Source organism: Hippoglossus stenolepis, chromosome 11 (assembly GCF_022539355.2).
Source record: "Hippoglossus stenolepis isolate QCI-W04-F060 chromosome 11, HSTE1.2, whole genome shotgun sequence".
Lineage (NCBI taxonomy): Eukaryota > Metazoa > Chordata > Actinopteri > Pleuronectiformes > Pleuronectidae > Hippoglossus > Hippoglossus stenolepis.
In genome coordinates, this window is record NC_061493.1 from 12,038,400 (window position 1) to 12,063,438 (window position 25,039).

The 25,039-nt window shown below is 43.5% G+C and overlaps 1 protein-coding gene across 2 annotated transcripts in view; it reads right to left on the reverse strand.

Moving 5' to 3' along the window:
* Nucleotides 1-1,289: 1,289 nt before the first annotated feature.
* Nucleotides 1,290-25,039, reverse strand: part of camsap2b (calmodulin regulated spectrin-associated protein family, member 2b) — a 32,673-nt gene continuing 8,923 nt past the window's right edge. Inside the window, exons 3-22 of one of the 2 annotated variants that reach the window (XM_035170576.2) lie at nt 20,661-20,840; nt 19,594-19,680; nt 14,993-15,134; nt 13,803-13,942; nt 12,107-12,197; nt 11,887-11,988; nt 10,843-10,912; nt 10,478-10,759; nt 9,052-9,754; nt 8,803-8,949; nt 8,483-8,714; nt 7,941-8,124; nt 7,143-7,860; nt 5,810-5,946; nt 5,460-5,668; nt 5,272-5,371; nt 4,665-4,730; nt 3,879-3,994; nt 3,657-3,775; nt 1,290-3,242 (exon numbers count right to left, since the gene is read on the reverse strand). In XM_035170576.2, coding sequence (XP_035026467.2) covers nt 2,943-3,242; nt 3,657-3,775; nt 3,879-3,994; nt 4,665-4,730; nt 5,272-5,371; nt 5,460-5,668; nt 5,810-5,946; nt 7,143-7,860; nt 7,941-8,124; nt 8,483-8,714; nt 8,803-8,949; nt 9,052-9,754; nt 10,478-10,759; nt 10,843-10,912; nt 11,887-11,988; nt 12,107-12,197; nt 13,803-13,942; nt 14,993-15,134; nt 19,594-19,680; nt 20,661-20,840 — 4,125 coding nt within the window. In that variant the 3' untranslated portion in view covers nt 1,290-2,942. The remainder of the gene's footprint in view (nt 3,243-3,656; nt 3,776-3,878; nt 3,995-4,664; nt 4,731-5,271; nt 5,372-5,459; nt 5,669-5,809; nt 5,947-7,142; nt 7,861-7,940; nt 8,125-8,482; nt 8,715-8,802; nt 8,950-9,051; nt 9,755-10,477; nt 10,760-10,842; nt 10,913-11,886; nt 11,989-12,106; nt 12,198-13,802; nt 13,943-14,992; nt 15,135-19,593; nt 19,681-20,660; nt 20,841-25,039) is intronic. The other variant, XM_035170577.2, reaches the window with a different exon arrangement.

Below are 25,039 nucleotides of genomic sequence, written 5' to 3' on the forward strand. Positions count from 1 at the left end.
ATGGCCAATAATAGATGCAAAATGACCACATACACGTGCACACGCAGGAAAAAAAGCAAACAACATGAGCCCAGGGGCTTCGTTGTTTTTTTGGTTTATCTGTTATTTTTGCATATATTGTCTACTTTCCGGTGTTATTTCATTCATGTGAAAGGGGCTAAATTACATCAACTTGACCTCCTTACCTGTGTGATAATCCGTCCATGATTCCGGTATGCATCACGTGGCCTAAACTACACAAATCTGACTGAAAAGATGGAATACATTTGTTCAAGCTCTCTCTCTCTCTCTCTCTCTCTCTCTGAACCTGCAGCATAACGTCTTTATAGGGACACGCCCTGTGTGGCTCCTCTGTTGTTCTCTAACCCTGTCACAGCCTGCAGTGTGGCTCCCTCTTTAACCCTGCACATCACTGCTCAGAGGTCTAAGTCGGTATAAAAATGCCAAATTCAATCAGTCACCCGTCCATTATCTGTGCTGCTTTTCCTTTTGAGGGTCGAGGGCGAACTGGAGACAATCTGACATTGGGCGGAAGACCATTCAGAATATGAAAACGTATAGCAAAAAACACATACAGACTATATTTGTGCAGGTAAAATTTAGAGTAGTATTTCCAGTAAAAATCAGTCCCATAACAGCAATTTGAGGCAGCTTTTAAAGGGCAGAATTCAGGATGTGCTTATTTATGAAATTATCATATGAAGCGTAATAATCTGCAGAATTTCTGAATAAATCACCAATCAGGCAAAGTGAGAAACTAATCTCCATAACCTCAAGACCCACAGGGGCAACAAAAAGCTCCAGCTTAACTGCATGTTGTTGGATTTTGCAGATTGAATTAACTGCAAGTGTTTTAATGAATTTGCATCAATGTAATCAAAGGCAGATTCTGCATTTTAGTGTCATTCTGATTGTGTTGTCTATTCTGTTGTTTTAGTTTATTCTGTACTCACGACAAGTATTGTTATTAAGGAATTTTCGAAGGGATCCTCTTCCTGACATTCCTTAAATTTTTTCCACGTTGAACGATGTGAATCAAGTGACTATCAAGGATGTTGTATGCTGTACAGATTGTTAAATCTCTCAAAGACAACTTGTGATATTGGGCTGTATAAACACAACTGACTAGACTCCAGCAGGTTTTTCAAAGCACCAAAATCTTTACTAATGTAAGTAAAATATAAGATAATATGTAAAAGTTATGTATGTAAAAGATAAGAGAAGAGTGATAAGAGTGTAAAGTACAATTGAATCCGTGAAGGCAGGAACATGAATTGAGACACCATGAGTACTGTTGATAGCTGACATTTTAATAAAGCTCAAAGGAATAGAAAAACAACAAAAATCCATGAAAAGTTGAGCATATTTAGTTAAATGAAAAAGAAAATAAATTTCCGAGTTGGAAAAGGAAATAGTATGATTTTCTCAGTATAACACTGGATTTCATACAATACCACAATAAAGCCCCATGAAGACTTTATAAACCTCGCTCACTCAGCCACACCCGCTCAACACACGTCCTTCCACTGCTGCTTCATAGGTACACACCTCCAACAGGTAAATGGCGTTACAAAAAATACTTCTTTATGCCAAAATATATCTGTACAGTGTTAACACATACTGAAGACTGAACACATGATAACAGATGTAACAGTAACGTAAAAGTGGAGTAACAAGCATGACAGTCCTAATCTCTGATCAGACTTGATGACGGTGGACAGAGAAGTGCTATCATTGGTGAATTCATTTATTTACAACTGTGGACTATACTCTGAGGGGAGATCTAATGGTGAAGACAATATCCACATTAAAGTGACATTTTGAGTGTGTAGTACTTAATTGTGACTCCAGCATGGTCAGCGGTGGTTACTTGAATTACTCTTAGGTCATTGCACACGTCCATGATGAGACAGTGAGGGGTTCCCGTCTAATCTAATACTGGTGATAGTCTCGTGAGTGATACCGTCGAGTGATCACACTTGTTCTTGCATTTGCGGAAACAATAAAAGGCCCCAAACGACGACATACTGACACACGTATAAATTATAAAAAGCTACTCGAAAGCTACTACAAGCTGACTTTCGAGTGGAACTGCCATTATATACAAACTAATTCAACTTATATATGTATAGTATTTTATGTTTCTCTAAGGAAAATCTGAAACACCTTTTCTTTTTTTTTTTTTTAAATATCTTCGATAATAAATTAAGAGACTATCGCAGAATTATCTGGTGGTTCTGCTTCCGCTCAATAATCTCATCACTTGACACTTTTGGAAAGTAATTGCGAACGCAGACTGAGGTATTTCCCTCGCTCTTCATGGCACTTCACTTTACACACACATACACAAATTGGAACTGCTCATACGTTTTTCAGTCACAAGTATAAAAAAACAACAACACATGCCTTTATAGCAGCAAAACTCTCATCATAAAAATGCTGTGTCCACCTGATCACAGATCCGACAGGCCGCCCTTTAAATGTCCACAGAGGGGGGTCATAATCTGATCCCAGATCTGTGTGTACACAACAGCCTCTCCTGTACACAACAACAGACTTGTTCAACAGGCGTTGACAAAAGGACACCAACACACACAGTGCATCCAAATGACACAAAGCAAGCATAAGGCCACACATGTTCAACTTATAGAAACCAAACGACCTCTTGAGGAGGCGTGACATTCAGTGCTTCAGTGGTTCAACTAGGTAAGGCAATGGTCCGCCTATCTTTTTTTTTTTGGCACACAAGAACATTGATACACATGCTCACAAGTACACAGAGTCCTAACTGTCAGCTCTGCATTGTCTGAGAAGCCCACTTGTGCTCGACATTCCAGTTGTGATTTATAAACACGTGTCCCTTTAACGAAACAGTAAAGTCCACGAATACGTCCATGTTCTTTTCAGAGGACCATGTCCAAATGTTGCTAGGCCATCTGCTGCTACTTGGTGTGCAGCTTTTTGGGCGTGCCCTGCTTCTTGGTCTGCCAAAGATGGCTGGCTATGGTGATGGCGTCCACACTGGCAGACATGGTTTTGGCTGGGATCAAGCTGAACTGCTTCCTGTCCGAGTTGTACTTGTACAGGCCCTCGATCATCTTGATCGTGATGCTCTTGGGCCCGATGCCTGCCAGTCGGGTGATCTCTGCGGTCTCTGGGCAGTAGGCGTACACAGACCGGAACTGGCAGCCGGCGTCACGGAACAACACCAGGAAGTTATTGGCTTCCGATTTCTCCATTTCCTGCAGAAAATCATGGCAGGAAATTATAAAAGATTACTACAATTGCACATTTAAATTCACAAGATACAGATATTTTTGGGATCTACACCAAATTGCACACTCTCATAAATATCAGTCCCCTTAACATGTCTGATTTGTTTTTATCAAAATCCATGAATTATTTAGAAAATTTAGAAAAACGCCCCATCTCCCAATGTTAAAGAAATCTGGAAGGATCTGCTCCCTGATCCGGATCTGCACCAAAATGTAACAGTTTCTTGCCTGATCCATATCGCATCCTTAAGTTTCATGGTACTCTGTCCAGTAGTTTTTACATAATCCAGCTAACTAACAAACAAACACATGATAATGAAAAAACAAACTCCTCTCTCACACACACACACACACACACACACACACAAATACTAAACATACATCAAGTATCTTGTTTTTCGGCCCCTCGTTGACTTTGCCAGCCAGGCAGCAGTGAGCCAGGGCGTTCTGGATGATGTGCTTGTTGGACTTGGCACTTGGCTCCTTGTAGAGTTTGGGTCCTGAAGTAAGGGAAGAAAGTGCATGCATGAGTTTTTGCGACAACAAAATGTCACATAATGCACGTTCACTATGTAAATGGCCGTTAACTGGAAGGTCTTATACCTGTGTACTCAGCGTTGGAGGGAGTGGAGGAGGTGGTGGATTCATTCTCCCAATCCTTCTCTCCGTTACGACTACCGGCCGAAGGACAAGAAGAAAAACCTTCGGCAGAGTCCGGCCTGGTGATGATCACATACAACAAATCACACAAACATAGCAACAAACACACAAAAGATGGACACACATAAGCAAGCACAGGGTATGAGAGCATACGACAACATTTTCCACGAACACACATGCAGACACAGACACACAGATATGAAACACAGAGAGGGAGAGATGTTGCAAAACAAGGTCAGACATTGTGACACAGTTCCCCAAACCCAGCCTGTTGTCTTGCATCACATCTTCACTGTACACGCTCTGACAAAGCTGCAGCGCGGGGTGTGGGACAGAAAAAAGGCATGTTCAGCCAAGCAAAGCAAAGTCCTCTGCGCCGCCTTTTACGGCTACAGCGAGAGACGAGCTCGAGTACAAGTGGAGGAAACAGCAGACACAGTGGCAAAGCGCAGAGCAGCCGGCACAGAGAGAGGAGGGCGAGGAACAGTCTGAGAGCAATGCTGCGAAAGACGAAGAGGATGAAGAGCAGAAGAGAAGAGCTGAGGCGGAACACTTCAGCCACGCAGGAACTACATCCACGGGATATGAGAAATGATTTTACTGTCGACTCATCCGTCTACTTTTATGCGAGTCTGCTGAAATGCAGGCTAAACCTACGATGAGCCACATCCACAGCAGTTAATACATTTCATCTGTGGAAGAAGCACGTCTTCTCAGTACGTTACTAACCTTCCCTTTCTTTCTTTGGGAGAGCTTAGAAAGAACGGGACATGTGCAGAAGCTATTTTATTGCCTCTGACGGAATCCATGCAGAATTGAAGGAAAGGAAAAGGAGAGAGGGATAAAAGAGAATCAAGACGCAGAGTGTAAACCTTAATAACAACAACAGCCTCAACAAGAGAACAGCTAAGTGTTTAACATCAGGGTAACATAAAGGAAATAAAAGGTGGGAGTTAAAAGTTGAGATGTCGATGTGCACAGAACAACTGACATGTATAAATGCAGTATTTGAAAAGGTGAAACTGAAATTTAAGTTAAATTAGTAGGACACAGAGCTTGTTGTTTGAGATGCAAAATACAAACTCTTACTAACTTCAAATTTGCTTTAGCTTAACAGGATCATTGAGCCTCCTCAGAAACTGACATTCATAATAAACAACAGGCAACCGCCCTCCTCTTTTCTGTAATTTATTCATTCACCTCAGCCAAGGAGGTTGATGGAGACGGTTAGGGTTCAATCAAGTTAAATCAGGTTTTAATGCAGTTATTCAAGCTTAAAATTTCTACTTCATTACTTCAGTTTCTAGTGTATATTTCAGCCCAGAGTGCTTCTCACCTGTTGTTCTTCCTGTTGTCCGGCTGGTCTCTACCGTTGTCAGCCAGGTTGAGGGACGCCAAAGACACACTGGACACGGAGTAGCCTCGAGGACGCACCCCTGCAACACAACAACAACCTGAAGGTCATGGCACGGATCAGCTGCTGTGACAGTGTGCGTCGGTGCGTGTGGTTTGTGTGTTGCTCACCTCTCACAGGGGGATTCGACGGCTCCATGACGTCCCTGTGGATGGACTTGGGACGTGGCTTCTTCTTGAGACTCCCCGATCGAGGCTTGATGACGTCGTCCATATCATCCATCAGTTTGAGCTGCTTCCTCCTCAGATACTCGTGCTTGATGTAGTCCCTCCTGGCTTTGTCGTCATCCTTCTTCTGCTGGTCCTCCTCCGCTCTTAGTCTGAAGGAAGAGACAAAGCTTGGATCGTACACTTTTTAACTTAAAGAAAAATAAAGCATGATAAAACAAGCTACAGCAGCACTTGATACGGCATGTGTATTGATGCTGTATGCCACGAGAAAGGAGGAAAGACAGACGCACCGTGCCGCTTCCTTATTCTGCTCCTGGTCCAGCTCCTGCTGCTGCTTCTTCTCCTGAGCCTCCTTCTCCCTCCTCAGCCTCTTCTCCAGAAGTGCTGCTTTCTTTGCTGCCATGTCCTCTTCCCCTTTCACGTCATCCTAGGGTTTGATAGGTGGATGACACATGAATGAATAATGTGTATATAGCAGATGTCAGACTCCAGAACTCCAGAAAATGTCCGAGGGGGCTGGCAGGACAACCTTAGACTGACTCGGACATTTGCGTTCTCACATACAGCCCCTCCAGATAATTTCAGAATATCCATTCAATGCATGTCTGAAAGCAGCTCATGTCTTTTCTTTCTTTCTCTCCTCTCGGAATTAAAATCTAAATGCGAAGAAGCCGTCTCTTGATAGTTAATTGAACAGTTTTTACAGGAAATTTATATTTATTTCTATTTGTCAAGATTTAATTAATTGTAAATAGAAATTAGGGGAAAACTGTTATAAAACATCATCATTTACCTTCAGTCAGCAAAGCTCTGACCTGGCTCTGTAATCACAGCTCCAATAGTTTCCCATGAGTCAGTTTTCTGGCTCAACTTTTGGCCTAGATTCCCTCATGTATTGATCAGCTCATAGCTGCACTGTACTTGTTGTTGCCAGGCTCACACAATATGAGCCTCCTCTTTTTACAGCACCATAAGGCTGAATATAGACTGTATTATTAATGAGGAGTTAGCACATTTGACATATCAGCTATGATTGTAGTTTGACTGCGTTGGGTGGTGCTCAACTCAATGACCAGTAGGGGGCGAAATGTGGAGTCAAATGAAGGTTGACGTTATTGCATGGACATTTTGAATCCTCAGATAAACTAAGGTACAACTAATAACAATAGTGATGCATGGTATTGTAATAACTATCAACAGAGTTATCACTAATGGTATTCATTTAGCTTTGCTGCTATGACAAGTCAAAAATATTTACTGTGAATTTTTTATTCGGGATCAGTACAGAAATAAGAGCTGCTCTGTTGCTAACAAGGCTAGAGATATTAATGCCAGCTGGTCAGGTAAGATGGTTCAGATTTAGCTTTTAATCCATCCATCAAAGACTGGAAACAACTGACTTAGCTCTTTCCAAAGATAACAACCCATGGAGGTCTCAATATTTCCATTAAAAAGGGAAAATGATCAATAACTGCAACAGAAAATAGCTCAAATTCATACTGTTTTAGAAATGCCAACATTTAAGGCTAAATCTGTGACCAATTCAGCCTCCAGCCACAGAGGAGAACAGTAAAAAATACTTAAAGCAACAATAAATATCGGATGTATAATTCTATAGCTGACCTTGAAGAAGAATCCACAGCAGATCTTCTGATCGTCACCGTAAGCGTCCCCTCCGCTTTCCCCCTCTCCGGTCGCCTGCCCGCTGTGGCCTTCTGGAGGATTCAGCCCAGCCAGAGGCACCTCCACCAGGTCTCCCCTGCCCTGAGTGTCTGCTTTGGTGCGGATGCCGGCTGCCGCTTGGATCTCAGACGTCGGCTGACGCAACACCTCCGACGTCCTCCATGGTTTGACTTCACTCTTTGACTGAGCCTGCTCGGCCTCTCTCTTCTCCACCTGTCGCTCACCTGCCTTCTCTTTGGTTGTTTGTTTAGTTGGAAGCTGATGAGGGGCAGCACTCTTCTTTGCTGCCGTCTCATCTTTGACTTCACTGTTTTCTTTGTCATCCTTGGCCTCTTGGTTCTTTTTTTCCCTGGATCCCTCATCGGTGCTCATGTAGGCGAAAGAGCAGCTCTGGCTTTGGCTGCTAGTGAAACGCCTCAGTCTGGGTAAGCTGTCCACTGAAGTGGGGGTGTTGAGCATTCGGCTAAAGGGGGTGACTTTTAGATCATTGGGCCGTGGAGTCCGAGGGGTCCTGGCATGGAAAGAGGCTGGCCGCCGCTTGATGCCAGCAGGGGAGCGATTGAGAACTCGGGGGGAGCTGGTAGAAGACAGGACGGGAGACAAAGACCCAACCGAGCCTCGGCCTGTTACGCTGCTGCTGCGCAACTCACGGAGCTGCCTGAGTGGGGGAGAAAAAAACTCATTAATACAAAATGTCAGTTCAGGATGTCTATAATAATATCTAACATTAAGTGATACCTGTGCGGAGATGGAGCAGGAGGAGGGATGACCCAGGATTGTTGCTGCTGGTCTCTCATGGCCATGATCTTCTCCTGCTGCTGGGCCAAACGCTGCATTTCTGTCTGCAGGAAACCCAGTGACGTGTTCAGCCTCTCGATGGAGCGTGTGTATTCTGCAAGGTCGATTTCTCCTGGAGCCACACCTGCATCGCCACATTAGATACACAGGTCAGTGGGTTGAATAGTGATTTAATCAGAATCATATGCTTTAAAGCATCAATGGATGATACCACTGAGAAATGCACGTTGTCCGTACTGCTATACGCTTTTTATTTAGCACGGAAACAATTGGCTGATTGATTGATTTATCCACTGTTTTCCAAGGCCTCAAGATAAAGATACAATCCCACAAAATAAAAGCTGAATAATAATTAATGTCATTGACTAATAAAGGCTATTTTTAGCCAAAACACCAAACATGTCCTGATTCCAGGTTCCTCGATGTGAGGATTGGTATTTTCTCTATTTCACAGTCACTAGCTGCTGTCAGGGGTCACCCACCTCCGCCATCCTCACAGGGGGATTTCGGAGCTGCTCCGTCTGGTTTGCATCTCTCTGCCCGATCCATGCTGCCCTGGTCGCTTTGCTTTAAGGGCGTGAGCAGCTCGGGGGAAGGTGTTTCTGCTCCGCCTGAGCCGGGGCTGAGGGGGGCGGTGACTCCTTTCCTCCTCACCACATTCAGAAAGGCTGTTCTGCCCATCCTCTGGCGATGGCGAGTAAAAGCTGCCTCCACCTGGACAACGTGACGAGAACGACGTGATGTGAGTATTTGCATTTCAAGATATATTTTGGCCATCTCTCTTACCATACCCCTGTTGTACCTTCTTCTTCTGGGCTTCAATGGCTCTGCGTTTTTCCTCCAGCTTCATCCTCAGCTGGATCATCTCTGAGGCTATAACGTGGGATGGGTCTCTGGGGGAAGGCGTCACTGGGGAGGGAGATGTGATGGGCAAAGGAGGTGTAGAGATCTAGGAGAAAGTGCAAAGATCATTTATATGAATTCATTGTCAACTTCAAATTACACTGTGATAAAACGTGTTAAAGAACAAATGACAGTATAAGTCACAAACCTGCGAAGGGATGTTTTTCGTTAGTTGTGTGTATGGTCCGTTGAGATCTGTGCTCTCTGGCGTGGTTCCTCCACTACTCCTCCCCTCCAGCTTTCTGAATTTTTGCTCTGCGAAGCTCGTCATCCGCACCATGCCTCCTCCAGAGCCGGCAGGGGACGAGGAGGGGCTGAGAGTGTGAGATCTGTGGAGTATGGGTGCCGAGCTGGGGCAGGGGTGGCTTCTGTCAACTCCATCTCCCATCTCACTGTCAGGATTAGTGTCACCGACTGCCTTGGTCCCTCCTTCTGTGCTCTTCGTCCTCTCTGGCTGCTCGGGGAGGGGGCACGACCTGATCATGGTCTCGCAGTCTGGGTCTATGTCTGAATAGTCTCTCAAAGAGGAGGAGTCCTCATCCAAGCTCTGGATGTCCTCTGTCCTCACATGGATGCCCGTGTCAACTTCATCGGTGGACAAGGAGTTGGCGTCGTGGTCGTTCAGTCGAGCCTTAGCTGACTCCAGGTCCTCCCCTTGACCTTGGGCCCCTGGTGGGTCCGAAGGCTCCGCACTGTGGAGAAAGAAGCAACTGTCTCCGTCCCCCACACCCAGGCTAGCATGAGGCCTTTCTGTGTCGTGGATAATCTTCAGGGCCTCCTCAATGCTCGGAGGGGTCGATGGGCTGATGTGGCCGCTGTGGTTGCTGTCTGGGAGGTCTCCATTGGAATACCTAGAGAGAGATACGCGTAAAATAAAGTTATACTCTCAAGGTTCAAGTTTACTTTTGTGTGTGTTTGTCTAAACTATAAACTGACGATGTGAGAGCAACAGAGGAGCAGCACAGAAAACACAGACACTAGCATTGATTTAACTACAGTGTGTACCTGAATATATCAATGAATCAAGTTTTATTTATTTTGCCCCTTTCAAAATGATTCAAATGCAAAATAAAAGTGCTTTACAGGTAACATAGGATTTAAAAAATGCATTGAAAAGGAGTGACACATTCAGATGTAGAGACTAATGAAGGCAATCAATAATAGAAAGGACAGCAATAAGAGAAAGTTCAGATAATAAAAGAATAAATAAATAAAAATTGCTAAGTACTACAGAAAATAAATTATACTAAGATTTAATTATATCAAAATAAATAACGATCAACACAAAAAATGTATTAAAACAAAATAGAATAAAATAGTTTATAATTTAAACAAATAAAACCATACAATTATTAAACATTAGGTACAGCCAGCTCCTTTATGCCATGAGCTACTCTGCACATTGCAATCAACATGAAGTCACATAGAATTATAAAAAGCCTTCTATTATTTTATGAGGAGACATTTTTAGGAGAAACATATTGTCTCTTTGAATGGATAATATAGATACTTAGAGGAGAGATGTTTTCTTATTATTTTATAATCATAACTCAACACATCCCTCTCTGCTCTACCTGCTTTGGTTCTTGAGTGAGAATGTGTTGTTGCGCCCCAGGGGTTTGTGGGGGGGGAAGTCCTCCTCCTCCTCCTGTATGTGTCTGCCCTGGCCGTTGACACTGACGGGGATGAGGGAGAGGTGGCGCTTCATGCCTCCTCGGGGTGCATAGTGAACTTTGAACCCAAGGCCGTCACTGCTGGCCGAGCGCGTCATGCCCCGGAGGGAGGGGCCCTCGCAGGGCGGCCCCGTCGGGTCTCCGTCCAGAGGGATCTCGAAGGAGATTCCACGAGAGGAGGAGCTGAGAGTGGAGGAAACATTTAGGGAAACAGCAGACCAATTAAGATATGTGGGTCAATGAATGGATAGATTTCATGTACTCACCGTTTTTCTTTGGGCCACGTCCCGACACATCCATCCATATAGGACATGGAGGTAGATCTCTTCATTATACCTGTTGCAGAGACAGAGTAGTTCCATTGACTTTACGTATCCAGTCCTAACCAGACATTAACAAACACTGCAGTGAGAGTATCAAGTCCAGATTTTCTCTCAGTGAGTCTGAACTTTCTGCCCTAAATCTCAACTTCTGGACTTTTATAACCTCCACCAAGGAGCTTATGCTTTCATCAGTGTCTGTCTGTTATTTAGCAGGATTGCACAAAAACTACTGAAGGGATTACCAGGAAACCTGGTGGAAGGACGCAATATGGGTCAGGAAATAACCCATTAGGGAGCGGACTCAGGATTTTTTACTTTTCTCCTTCTTTAACATTGTGAGAGAGGGTGTTTTTCAACATTTCCTTATTTATGCGTGTGTAAAAATCCGGATCTAGTGAATTTAAATGTGGTTTCATAGGGGAGACTTTGGGCCTTGACGGAGTGCCATTCTATTTCAAGTTATAGTTTTACTTTATCAATTATACAGTCTAGTTAACAAGTCCCATTTTTCAAATAAATGATTAAAATACAATAGGACAGCATGAAAGCTACTGCATGGTGGTAAATTATCCACTAGAGGGCGTCTGGTTTCAAAACAAAACACTTCCACTGCTCTGTGCTCATTCCCCCTAATAACTGCAAATAGAGGTGAGAATGTAATTTCGTCAAATTTGCTTAAAACAGTATGTATGAGCCAATTCAAGAAAGCAGAGGAAACACTTCCTCTTTAAAAGCTGTGTTGCAAAGAACAGTGATATCAAGGCTACTGCTGTATTTACGAGAGAGGGATAGGAACCAGTCCAAATTAGGATTGTGACGTCTCTGAATCACTATAGATACACAAACAACCATTGCTTTGACCTAAGTGCTTTTTATCCACACTTTGATTTTGCCTTGGCAACACACAGATGTAAACTATATCAACTTGAATTTCCGTTGAATAGTCAGTAAGTAGAGAATAGATCCACAATCTAAGGGATTATTTACCCTCAACAGGGATGTTCTCTGGACTGTCAGGTCTGTCTTCATAGCTCTGTTTGACTGGACTGGACACAGGAGCCATGTTCTTGGAGGACACCGGCTCACAGGCTGCACAGGAGAACAGAAAGATGTCAAACATTCAATTCAGTGTTAAGGTGCAACTTTGCATTTACTAGTTGAGTTAATGAACTGAACTAATGAACTGCATGCAATTATTGTATTATACCGTCAGGGTCGAAGACTCTGGGCTGCACAAACGAGGGTTTAACCACTTCAAACCACCAGAAGAGCTCAGCCATAAAGACCAGATAGTTACTCTGCAAGGACACACACACACACACACACACACACACACACACAGACATTTATTCATTTGTTGTTATTTATTCATGACATTAGCAGTTTTGTCTCTGCAAGATGCAACACCGGCTACGACAGCACCTTGACGGATCCGTGAGGTCATAGCCTGCAAACTGTTGCTAGGTAACAGGCTCAGGTGTGAGTGTGAGTGTGTTTGTGTAACTGAGTATCTGTACATTCATTGTGTGATTTGTTTAATGTCAAACCCATACGGCTCTTGAAAGCTGCCAAACCACCATCTGGAGTTTAGTTTAAATCTGTCACATGTGCACAGTTGGATGTACAAAGCAGAGAATGAGTGACTCACATCGATGATAAATGCATATGTGATATAAACAGAGAGAAAACACACTGACCAGTTCTTTTTCTTTCTAGTTGAGCTAAAAAAAGACATAACCACTAAAAGAGTTCTACTCCTATATAAAACTGCTGCACACACACACACACACACACACACACACACACACACACACACACACACACACACACACACACACACACACACACACACACAGATTAAGATTCTCTAAGCAGTACGTTTGTGGTGAATGGGCAGAATGCCAGAGCCTTTAGTTGCTCTCCATGACCAATTCTATCCTTTCTGTCCCCTCCTTTGCCTTCTTGTGTTATTACAGCACTCTACCGTCTATATACAGACTATAAATAATGTGAATGCAAAAGAGAGCGAGCACAAGTCTGAAAACAGTCTGCTGTGTTGTTTTAAAGGCTGGTACGTCCCAGTCAGCTTGGGCCGTGACTTGAATCCAAATGTTTGTACCCACGCTCTCTGCATACTATTTACCCACACTGGCTCTGCTGCCTCTACAGTCGCAGATATGCTCTGAAAGTTGTACAGTAAGGCTTTTATTAATCAGAGACAAATGTGTGCGTGAAACGGGGAGAGATCTCTGCCTGGGGACTGGGTGAATCAGCAGTTGTGTTGTTTCCAAAGTTCACAGATTTTGTTGTTTGATAAACGAAAAAATAAAACAACAGCAGGGGGGATCCGGAGGGGAGAGGAACAAGAGAGGCAGGCGGAGAGGAGACGGGTCAGGACTGAGAATCTCCTCTGAGCAGAGTCTGTCCTCTGTCTGAGTGAGAGAGAGAGAGACTGGGAGGGTGGCAGGGTGGGCCTGCGGTGTCTATACCAGCAGCAGCAGCAGCAGCAGCAGTGCACACACACACACACACACACACACACACACACACACACACACACATACAAACTGTCATAGTCGTTTAATTTGGAAGTGAAGAAAATCTCACTGAAGCATGATTTTTATGCCCATGCGAATACGCGCACGTGCACACACACACACACACACACACACACACACACACACACACACACACACACACACACACACACACACACACATCCATTATTAAACTTTTCCTTGCATGACTCATTTTTGCCCGTTTGTAATTTCCCACTCTCCCTATTCCCAGAAAAACTCCTTCTTCTGACTCTTTCCTCTGAGTCCAGGATATAAAAACAGCACTTTCCCCCCATCCCCTCCACACACAGTTATACGTTGATATTTAAATACTGGTCTCCCTACCTTTATGGATGCATGTGCATAGAGCATGTCCTCCAGGCTGAAGTGGCAGCAGTGGTTGAGGTTGTTCTTGCAGAACTCCTGCACCAGCTGGAGGTTGTACAAACTGTCAGCCAGTGACATGGTCTCCTTGAGGCAGATATCTGCTCAGCCAGGGGAGGGGTCACACACATACATGAGGGTGGGTCGACAGAAAAGGCCAGACAGGAAGACAAGGAAGAGATAAGGCACAGTTTCAAAAAGAATAGAGGACAAAACTGCCCTACTTCTCCCACTGGAATTTGAACAGCAAGATAGTTTGAGTCACGCAAAATCCCTGAAACAATACATTAACCAAGTTTTCAAACTGCCTTTTGGATGTGTCATCAGGATTTCTATCTCCTGACGTCACTGTGAGGACGGCCCATGTGTGTGTAGGATGTCAGACGGGAGGGAACAGGAAACCAAACTTTACAGCACTTTTCATCACTGCGCTTCCTTTATTTTAAGATGAAATTAAGTTACCATCAAGAGCAGGAGATCTAAATGAAGTTTAACCCACTTCCACATCTGGTGCACATGTGTTCGAGCAGCCTGTGAACTGCAGGCGATCCCAGGGGCCTCAAAGCACCGACACGAGAATTGTTTACGCTCGAAATAGCAGCCGGCTACTCCTCCAACGGTTCTCCGTCACACAGCCCTCTGACCAATCACAACCCGACCCAGGGCATTTTTAGAAAACAAGGGCGCAGGCGAGGGGAAACAAGTCTTTGTTTCCCTGCATCTCGCTCTCCTCGCCGTCCTGAATCCTCCTTGCTTTACAACATCTCTCTTTCTTTATTCATCATCCCTGACACATATTCGATTTAACAGAATACAGAAAGTCAAAGCAGGGTCAGTCGTCAGTTGATTGTGTTGTAGATGTAGTCTGTAAAACACTGTAAAGCTTCACATAATACTGCCAGACAAGGGCAAACGGATGACAAATACTCTTTGTTTCGGGCGCCCAGTTCAAATGTATGGTCCCAGTTACAGCAGCGGTGACGGCGGAAGACAGCGTCCTTTGTGCTGAGACTGAAAACCATTGTGGTCACCTCATTGAATGCCATTCAGAACTGACGTTGGTCTTGTGTGTTTACATGTTGGAATAAATACAATAGAAATGGGTGTGTGTGTGGAGAGTGAGAGCGGGTGCGGCTACAGACTGACCCTACCTTCCAGTCTGATGGCCTGTGGGCAGTAGAAGTGCAGCAGGGCGGTCAGGGCGCAGCCGTCTGTGTTGTCCTTCAGAAGGTTGTCCACCAGGGGGAGCGATGGAGCGCTCCGCTGCTGGCCATACTCCCTCCTGTAGCGAGCCTGGAATGAAACCATGGCAACGACACAGACATCAGCCATATGTGTCATCGGGCTGCAAACATCTGCAGACACACGTTTAACGTGTATATATCCACATCACCACGTACTCAAATAACACACACACACACACACACACACACACACACACACACACACACACACACACACACACACACACACACACACACACACATGCACACAGTTTGTAAGTACGTGTTGTTTTAAGGAATTTCAAACACAGGGTGGGATTCAGGCTCAGCTCAAAAACTGCAGATTAAATTGATCATGCAAATATTGAGACACAACATCTGGAACGACGTCGTCATCTCAAATGTAAAAGATTTTAAAAAAGCATTCATAACATTTCACTGTTTTTTCTTTGAGGGGTGGTTAGCGTTCTAGATGGAGAGCAGGGAACAAAACGCATGCTGGCAAATTAATGGTTTTTACTATCGCACATCTACTGCACACTGAGTCTCTCTAAGCCTCCATTGTGGCGCTGTAGCAGACGCTGCATGAGATTTACAGTTTAATATTAATCTGCAGTAGTGCATCCTTCCCGTCTGCAGGTTTTCTGTGCGTCTCTCTGGGCCTGCAACAGCCACCGAGACCACGCATGTCTTAAGGGCATCGGTGCTCCCAGTCTGCCCATAAACACACCAGTGGTGTCACATTTTACAACACAGCAATTCTCTCTGTCTGACAGCCTCGCAGTCTGCGTACTCAGGGACAAAATGTTCTCCTTCATTTTGGTTTGGTTTGAGTTCACACAAAACGTTACATATAACTTGCCATGGTAACTATGGATACTGAGCCTGTGTCATTAGATTCAAATAAGTTTTTCACTGGAAAATCTAGTGTTGATATAATCATGCTGCTGGATTGTACTTGCTCTTCCAGGTAGAGGTTCCTACTGTGAGAGGGAACCAAGTTCACAGCGTCATGGATCAGACTGCGAGGACCAATGTTGGGGTAGGACAGGGCAGGGGTGTCTGACCAGTGTGTGACGGGGGCTCAGGGCCACATGCACGGACAAACAAGGGGCGGTGGAAGGTGGGTGTTGCTGCAGGTTTGACATTAAATGGAGAGGAGGTCAATTGGGATGTTTGAGGACTTCTTTATAATGGTTGGACTTACTGGTACTAATCTCCAGTACCATTTGCTGGGAGACTTGATGGTGGATGATGATTGGACAACAACAGGAAAGAGTGGGAGAGGCATTAGGCCAACAGCAGGGACAAATAAAAAAGAGTCACCACTACAACTGAGTCTGGAGGATAAAAGGAAAAAAGTAAACAGTAGAGCGAACTGAGAAAGTGCATTTCAAATGTTAATCAGTTAATGTGTCAACAGTGTTGGAGCAACTGTTAAACGATCTCTGGACATCTGGCTGCCTATTTACCAAAAGACTAATTCATTTAAGGAGTGCAAACCAGCCTGTGGGATTGGTGGCTGGAACAATACCTGGACTTGTCGAATATGGAACGGGCAGCCTGTCTGCTAGAAGCGTCTGGACGATTGCTGGGACCCTGCCTGAAAGTTGACTGCTTGATCACACAGTAAATAATAAATGATTCGAATTATATAAAACTGCTTGAAGGTGCAAGAAAGACTGTATGTTGTAAGTTCTGCTTCTGTTGAGTTTTGGTGCCTTTGTTTTATACAATCGATTGATAACAAGAGGAAAATGCATCTGTTTTTAAAGAGATGAGGTTGTTTTACTAAGAAAGTAAAGCCCTGATAAGAACATAATAAGTGACTTTAAATCTCACCTAAACACAAGGAAATCAGGAAAATGAAAGTACCTGAACGAATCTGTACACAAAGGAGTCTTTGACTTTGGATTGTAATTAAAGCTTGTACCAAACATGGAGACAACAAACAACAGGATTCACCCTCTGGGAACCACGAATGACTGAACTCTTTCCCTGTTTATAGGGCCCCAGTGCTATCATGGCTGGTCTAGAGCAGGGATATCCATGCAAGATGTTCTAATTTAAAACAAAACTTTCTCGTGAGTCATTGTTCTAGCATGTTTACAAGTCTGTTCCACGGTCAGATTTAAGACTCAGTGATGTGATGTAGCTAATTGTGCACTGTGTGCAATCCTTTAAAAAATGTGAAAGTTAATCGTTATTGAAATCTGTAGAACGTTTCTTGAGATAAAATGAAAACTAATACACAAAACAATAAATGGGACGTAAAAGTCAAACATCCCTGATGGAAGTAATTAAAGTAAAAAAAAAAGTTTCCACTCAGCACCTTTTGTTCGGCACAAACATTCACACAGTGTCCACATGCAAAGATACTGAGCTCTCAGTCACAAGACCTCAGTTGAAGATTTTTCACACCATCCCAGAATAGACTAAATTCACTGAGAAGGGTCTTGTGCTTAACCATTAGTGTGTTTCACAGACGTGTGAAATCATCTTTGAGTATGTCCTGCTCGGTGAATAGACTTCTGTTGGAGTTGATAATGCAGAGAGGGAGCTGTGTGATGGAGCATGGAGAGCAGCTGACTGACACTGAGCGAACATCGTATTCCTCACACTCCTTAAAAGACGCTGTTGTAACTTGTTGCCTTTGACAAAGTCTGGGTGTGTATATGTGAGTCAGTGACAAACCCAGTGTATATCATCAGCTTACAGAAATACCACAGAGAGGCAGTGATCGTATGTTACTATAACAGACTATAAGCAGGATCAAATAAACTCCCAAAGCCGATAAAAGCTCCTTCTTAACTGATTTAGCTGCTCATGACATCCCGATGCTCGCTGAGGAACTATTTTATTTTGCCTTGCATGACACACACTCACCGTATGAAACAGGGCAGCCAGTTTACACAACCTGTTTAACGGTTTAATCTATGATAATAAGTGTTGTGGCTCCACCACTTTGCTCCAGAGTTGAATATCTCAATTTCTAACTTTTCTTTATCCACTGTTTACCAGAACATGAGTCCTACTGTCCTCATACACTGTACATTATATTTTTCATATACCATCATAGAATATGCCCAATACCATGCAGTTTGACCAAACACCACTGTTTAGCACTAATTAGCAAATGTTATATGCTAAACTAAAATGGTAAATGTTACACCTGCTAAACGTCAACATAGTACCTTTGTTGTGGTGTTAGCGTTTAGCATCTAACTTGACAGCTCCCCAAAAGTGAAGCCAAATCCTCTTGATTGCCCCCTAGTTGCTGGCTGCAGTATAGGTCATAAATCCCTTTTTTATGGTTTCAATTAGTTATTAGATACTATTAAAGTCTCATGAGTGGCAGCTGATTTCATCCCATTTGTCTCCGCTGATTATTATGTGACTGTGTACATACACACGCAGAGAGATAATATTCCTTTTTTCCATTTCAAAACCTTTAACCTCATGTCAGAATTGTAAGCACACAGAACCGAGGCAGGGGTCGTGACCTGAGAAGGTAGCGTGCTGGAGCTTCAGGGTTAAGTGAACTGAGGTGGACGGGAGCTGGCTGCTGTGTGTCTGTCCCACTAGACTGCCTCGTTTCACATGGACCTTACATAACGACGAGGCCTGCAGGACGACAACACTGTCTCTGTCTGTCACTGGCTCTTTAGCTACAGCTGACAAAGTTCCTGAGTGTCCGTCTCCACATCCCCCCCACCCTAGGGGTCATTTTTCCATTTTCCCTCTCTCCGATTATTCCTCCTCTCTTTCTCCCCTCCTCCGCCCGGGACGTTTTTTGCTCTCTTTCCTGTAACAGCAGTGTCACGACTCTTGCCAACATTTCTCTGCCGCTGGTCTGTGCTCATCTGTCCCTCTGATTTACTGAGCACTGTGTGCTGTGCTTTGTGCATGTGTACATTTGATGTGTCTGCATGTGTCTCGCATAGAGGAAGACATGTGGCCATCATTGACAGATAAGAATCGAAATCAAAATGCAAACAATTTGACTAAAATTAAAAAGCAAAACAGATAAAGACGTTAAGGAAAAAACAAGTCCTGTTCTGCTGTTTTCATTGCTGGTCAGTCTTTAAAAAAATCTATTTGACGTGTACTTTGAACTTTTTGTTTGATCTATGCCCCATCCTCTAACATGGAGGAGGAGGGATTCATGACCTATACTGCAGACAGCCACCAGGTGGGATCAAGAGGCTTTGGCTTTGCTTTTGGGGATTTTGCCGATTCATTTTTCTGCTGGTATTGTATGTACCTATGCATAAAGGCTATTTGCATAGGGATGGATAGCACTGTCATACATCTAGTCTAGTTGTTTCAGTTGTTATGCTAAGCTCAGCTAACTGTATCCTGTGCCGTGACATCATTATTTGTGTACGGACATGAAAGTGGTATCAATGTTCTCATCTGACTCTCTGCAGGAAAGTGGAAAGGCGTAGAGTCTTTTTCAAAATGTCAGACTTTTGTTTTCCCACTGACTGACGTCTCAGAGTCTAGTGTTGCAATGTTTGCGTTCTTACTTTGTGTGTTGCTGTGTTTGACTCCTGGACGGAAGTCTCTCTCAGCTTCTGCTCCTCCACAAGGATGTCTCTTAGGTGTTCGTTCACCTTGGGAGAGAGAAAGAAAGAGAGAGAGGGGGAGAGAGACAGAGAGAGGGAGAGAGAGAGGGAGAGCGAGGGAGGTCAAATTTCACATTTTTGTTGGACACAGAGGTTGAATGGTGAGTTTGTGGGCAGAGGAGAAACTTGAACATGAGGCTCATACAAGAGGCTCTTCACATCAAACTAAAATATTTCAGCACCCCCTCTGCCCATTAACGTCTACTGCTAATTATGACTGCAACCTAATATGCCATCACTCGATGTCATCACTTTCAAATCAAGCAAAATGAAAAACAACTTCAAAGTTTACTCTAATGATAGTAAATTCTTCTTTAAGAAGCCCCTTTTTTACAATTACTCTTCTGTTTTCAGGAGTTTGTTCTAAACACTGATGCAACATTTTGGCCTGAGGGTGCTCATTGTAGAATAGAGCAGGAAGCACATGAGCACCTTCAGAGAGGAGTGTCAGTAATCACTGTATGTTTGAATGATGAGTTCATATCTAGCTGGCGCTTGTGTCATTAGTTTAAACAAAGTTAAATCAACATAATCTGTGTCAAAACTCAAAGTCAGTAAAAGTAAACTGAGGAAATAAACTTAAGACACAATCACAGAGGTTTAGCTACAACCGGAGGCAGTCAGGCAGTCAGGCTGTTAGTTGAGGCAGTTATCTCTCGGTAATCTCTCCGACATGATTACACATGCTTGGTGCCAGTTCTCAGGGCAGCTCTCTTGGAAACACATTGGAACCGGTTTTGAACCAGAAAAGAAGGAACCGAGCTCTGATACACTTTCCAGCAGCTTGTGTGATTTCTTTAATCTACAGTCAAACAAAGAACCGTGTGTCAGATAAAAAGCCGCCAATGTACCAAGCCTCAAGGATGTGCACTGCTGCTGCCCTATGTGGGGAGAGAGCACATGTCTCTGTGGTTTTTTGTAAACACGAATGTGCCTCTGTTTGTGTGTGTGTGTGTGTGTGTGTGTACCTTATTTATCCAGGTGGTGATAGCATCCTCGGTGTCATAAGGCAGCTCCTGGAGGTGTCCGTCACCGCGTGAGGGTTCAGCGGAGGAGTACCGGTTGATGCAGGACATCACCCGCTCCACACTCACCATCTCCACGGTGTACGCCATCATCAGGGTATCAATGAGCGCCAGGTGGGAACTCTGCAGAAACACACAAGAAGATAGAGGGAGAAGATGAATTCAAATACACATCTAAAATTTCCACACTCTTTCTCCATAGGCATCAAACTGACAATTACTGCACATTATATTGTCCGTCAGCTGGTCTACACTTTTTGGGTACGTAACTATTAAAACTGACAAATTCCATTAGACAAAAAAGTGTTGAACAAGAGTTTTACTGTCTAGAAAATAAATATCAACCCAGCGCAAACGGCCTTTATGTCTGCAACTACATGGCGGCAATTATGATTTAACAACACTAATTTAACAAAAATGGCACTCTAAATCACCCAATTCCATTTCACGCATCATATCTCCATGTTTACTACTATATACATATTTAAGTGCAGTGCAAAGATATGCATATAAATATACTACACGCATGCAGAAACAGCAGAAAACTAGTATAGAAACTCAGTAGAGCACACACATCTGCCAATGCCTAACAGTCGCCTTAAATTCAATTGAGCTGCACCAAATTTCACACACACTCATAGATACCTCTTCACTAAATATGCCAGATTTTTCGAAAAACACCTTATGTCAATGTCAAAGAAAGTGATAATGAATTCCTGGATCCAAGCCAAAATGTAATGGGTTCTTTCCTGACCTACACCACATCCTTCCACCAAGTTTCATGGAAATCTATCCAGCAGTTTTTGCATATTCCTGCTGACAGACAAAGAAAATAAACAAGGCAAAAACATAACCTCTTTGGTGGAGGTCATAAATGCCACATCGCTCCTCTGTCTAAAATGCTTTACAACACTCAGCCATGTATCCACCTCACACTTTGAGCTTCTTTCTTATTGTTGCTCCTGTGTCACACAGGCTTCCCTCTGTGTGGATTCAGTAGCTCAGTAAGGGCACAAGTCTTTGCTGGGTAAGCAAAAGATCTTTCATGTCACATAACTCGTGTCAAACAGAGGTTTAGTATGTCGCAGCCTTTTCACTGTGCCTACTGTACATCCATCATAAAACTGCACAGCAGGGAGTCTTATCAAGTTTATCTTTAGAGAATCAATGTTTCTGATCACAATGTCTCTCATCTCCTTTCTAATGACTTTTTAAACCACTTCATACCCTAAAACATCTATAGAACTACTTCATGGTGCAAAATGACCTACACTTCAGTCCTAGACTTAATGTGAGTGCTTTTACTAAACATCGTCACCTACACAAAGCTTGACATTCTCCTGGCCTTTCTCATCCCATTCCAGGCTGGTCAGACCAACAGACCTCCCCTTCCCTTTCCTGTCACACAACACGACTACTCAAAAACATGAGCGCTTCGTGTGTGTGTGTGTGTGTGTGTGTGTGTGTGTGTGTGTGTGTGTGTGTGTGTGTGTGTGTGCTCTTACATCTGCTAACCTAAGCATCTGTGTCCTTTTCCAACCGAACTGTGCAAACATATAAAGTCAGGTGTTCCATGACTCAGGAGACTCAAACCAAAAGGCACAAACAAGCAGTTTGTGAGTCTGTAAAAGTGAGTGTGTACTGTCAGGCACAAGCCTCTATTCATAACCTCAGAGCCTCATGTAACGGCCAGTGTGACGAGTGTTTTCCTCACGACAACCATCCTGCTCTACGACTCTGGATCGCTACTGGAGCTCACCGTCAGCACCACATGCTCCTCGTGCCAGTTCAAAACACATGACGTGCTCAGAGAATCAGACAGAAACTCAAGTGACGCATGATGTCATTAACTGTTCCTTGAATCTGATTCGACTAAAATAAGAACATAGACCAAACAAAGAATTTTAGACTCATCCTCATGATCTGGGAGGTTGAATCTGCGGTTTATTCATATATGGTCGATCAGTTATACATGTATAATTTCAATGAACTGATTGATCGTTTAGTCCAAGGTGATGTTTTAAAATGTATTGTTCTGTCCGACCAACAGAAACTGGAACCAAAACACAAAGTCAAGCTTAAGGCTGAATATTTCGCTTTTTTGCTAAAAAAGACTACTTAAAGAAATAGTAACCTTTGTTACATATTATTTTGACTTGTGTACATACATTATCTACATGGTTACCAACAATATTCAAACCCAGAGAAATCCACAGTTTCCTTCAAGGCAACAGGACGTTTCATTTGAGTAATTAACCAACTGTTGGTTGATTTGATTTTCTGTAGCTCAGTCATAATCACTGCATTATCAAATGATAGCTGTGTACAGGCAGGCAATCGTTCTGTATATTGATATATGCTGGTTCCCATTAAGTATGTAACATTGGATGTGACACCTGCAGTGAATTTCATGGGTAAACAGGATTGTTTGGTTTGGCGCTGGACATGTGAGCCTGATATTGAACTGTTGAGGAAACAGCCTGAAGTCCTGCATCTTCAGGATATTGCCAGATATCTGACATAGCGTGCATTCTGCTCCAGAGGTACAGTCTGACGGACAGCTGGACGGAGTGAGAGAGAGAGAGAGAGAGAGAGAGAGAGAGAGAGACGACTGGAGCTGGAAATACAGAAAAAACCCCACAATTTTCATGAAAACCCACTGAGCTTTTTCTGTGATTGAAGCTTTTCTGAACTAGTTTGCATAAAACTCCTAAATCTTAAATTTTTCTAAGAAGCTTATGGAGGGGTGTGTGCGCGTGTGCGTGTGTGTGTGTATGTGTGTGCGTGTGTGTGTGTGTGTATGTGTGCGTGTGTGTGTGCGTGCGTGCGTGCGTGCGGGGGACACATCAATTTAATGGAGGTCGTGAGTTAAAGTCTGCATTTCAGCATGAAAAAACTCGACATCATTAACAGTGAAGCATAGTAGTTTGACCTTGATTGGACAAACGTGTATGATTTCCAGATGTTCTACGGGACTGTGCAATAAATATTAAAGTTCCTGGCTGGTTATTTCCACATCCATTCTTTATGCAAAGCTTAGCTAAGTCAATACTTGAAGGAGACATATGATGTCTTTTCTGTTTTTCCTTCCTCTGGTGTATTATATAGTTTTTTGTGTATATAAAATGTCTGCAAATTTAAGGGAGCTCCCCTCCCCCACAGAAAGCACTGCTCCCGAAACACCTTCAGAATTGCGGTTGATACATCCGCAACATTGTGATGTCATGTGGGCCACCTGGCCAATCAGAGCAGACCGGGCTTCATCAGAAGAGTTTAAAAAAAATAGGAGCTAAAACCAAGTGTTTTGGACAAAGGCTGAGAAGAGGAGCTGCAGCAATGGACAGAATGAGGCAAGTGATGGCTTTTCTGAGCATTAGAGCATGTCAACCTTTACAAGTGATACATTATGAACCTGAACATGAGCATAATATGTCTTATTTAACAAAGGGAAAATCGATTCAATTCAATTCAAATGGATTTGTATAGCGCCAAATCATAATATACATTATCTCAAGACCAGGAACAGTTCCATCATGTTTCAGATTTAAAACTTCAGTATGACAGAAAAAATTTAAGTAAGTACATAAGTAAGAGATCAATATGTTCGATAAGACAAACTGTATAAGATCAAGTCAGAACTGCAGGGTCAGTGCGCAGTAAGTGGCAGTTAGAACATGTTAGGTCGTTAAATGTGGTCAGAGACGAGATGCTCTCCGAAGAGATGAGTCTTCAATAGGATCATGACGACAGGAGCTGAATAGTCGCTCAACTCTCCAGAGCTGTAAAATCCTGTCTCCGAGTTTTATAAACAGCTGAGAGCAGTGTTGGGACGACTGATGAGGCTTTGAACTCATGGATGTGGCTCTAAAACTGAACCAGACTGCACTACTCATTATCTCACTGGAGCCTGAAGCAACAGGCCCCAACCAAGGCAGCCCCTAGTGTTGTTTTACTGCGCTGCTGTTTCCAGACTGTACAGACAGACACAGGCCCCCAGTGAAGGGAAGATAAATATTGTTCACATGCTACAGTCTGTGAGGAGGTTTGTCTGTGTCACAGTTTCATTATTGCACCGTTTCCCATGTGACATTTCATTAAACGCTAACCTGTCTGTGTGTGTGTGTGTGTGTGTGTGTGTGTGTGTGTGTGTGTGTTAGTGTGTGTACACGTATGTGAATGCACACTGTGTTGTACATATGGGTGTGTGGCCAAGAGACAAAGAAGGCGACAGACAGACATTATGTGGAGATATTGTTTACATGTCTACAGACTTTTCTGAAATCCACCGGAAAGAAAAAGCACTAATGTTGATACTACAGCGC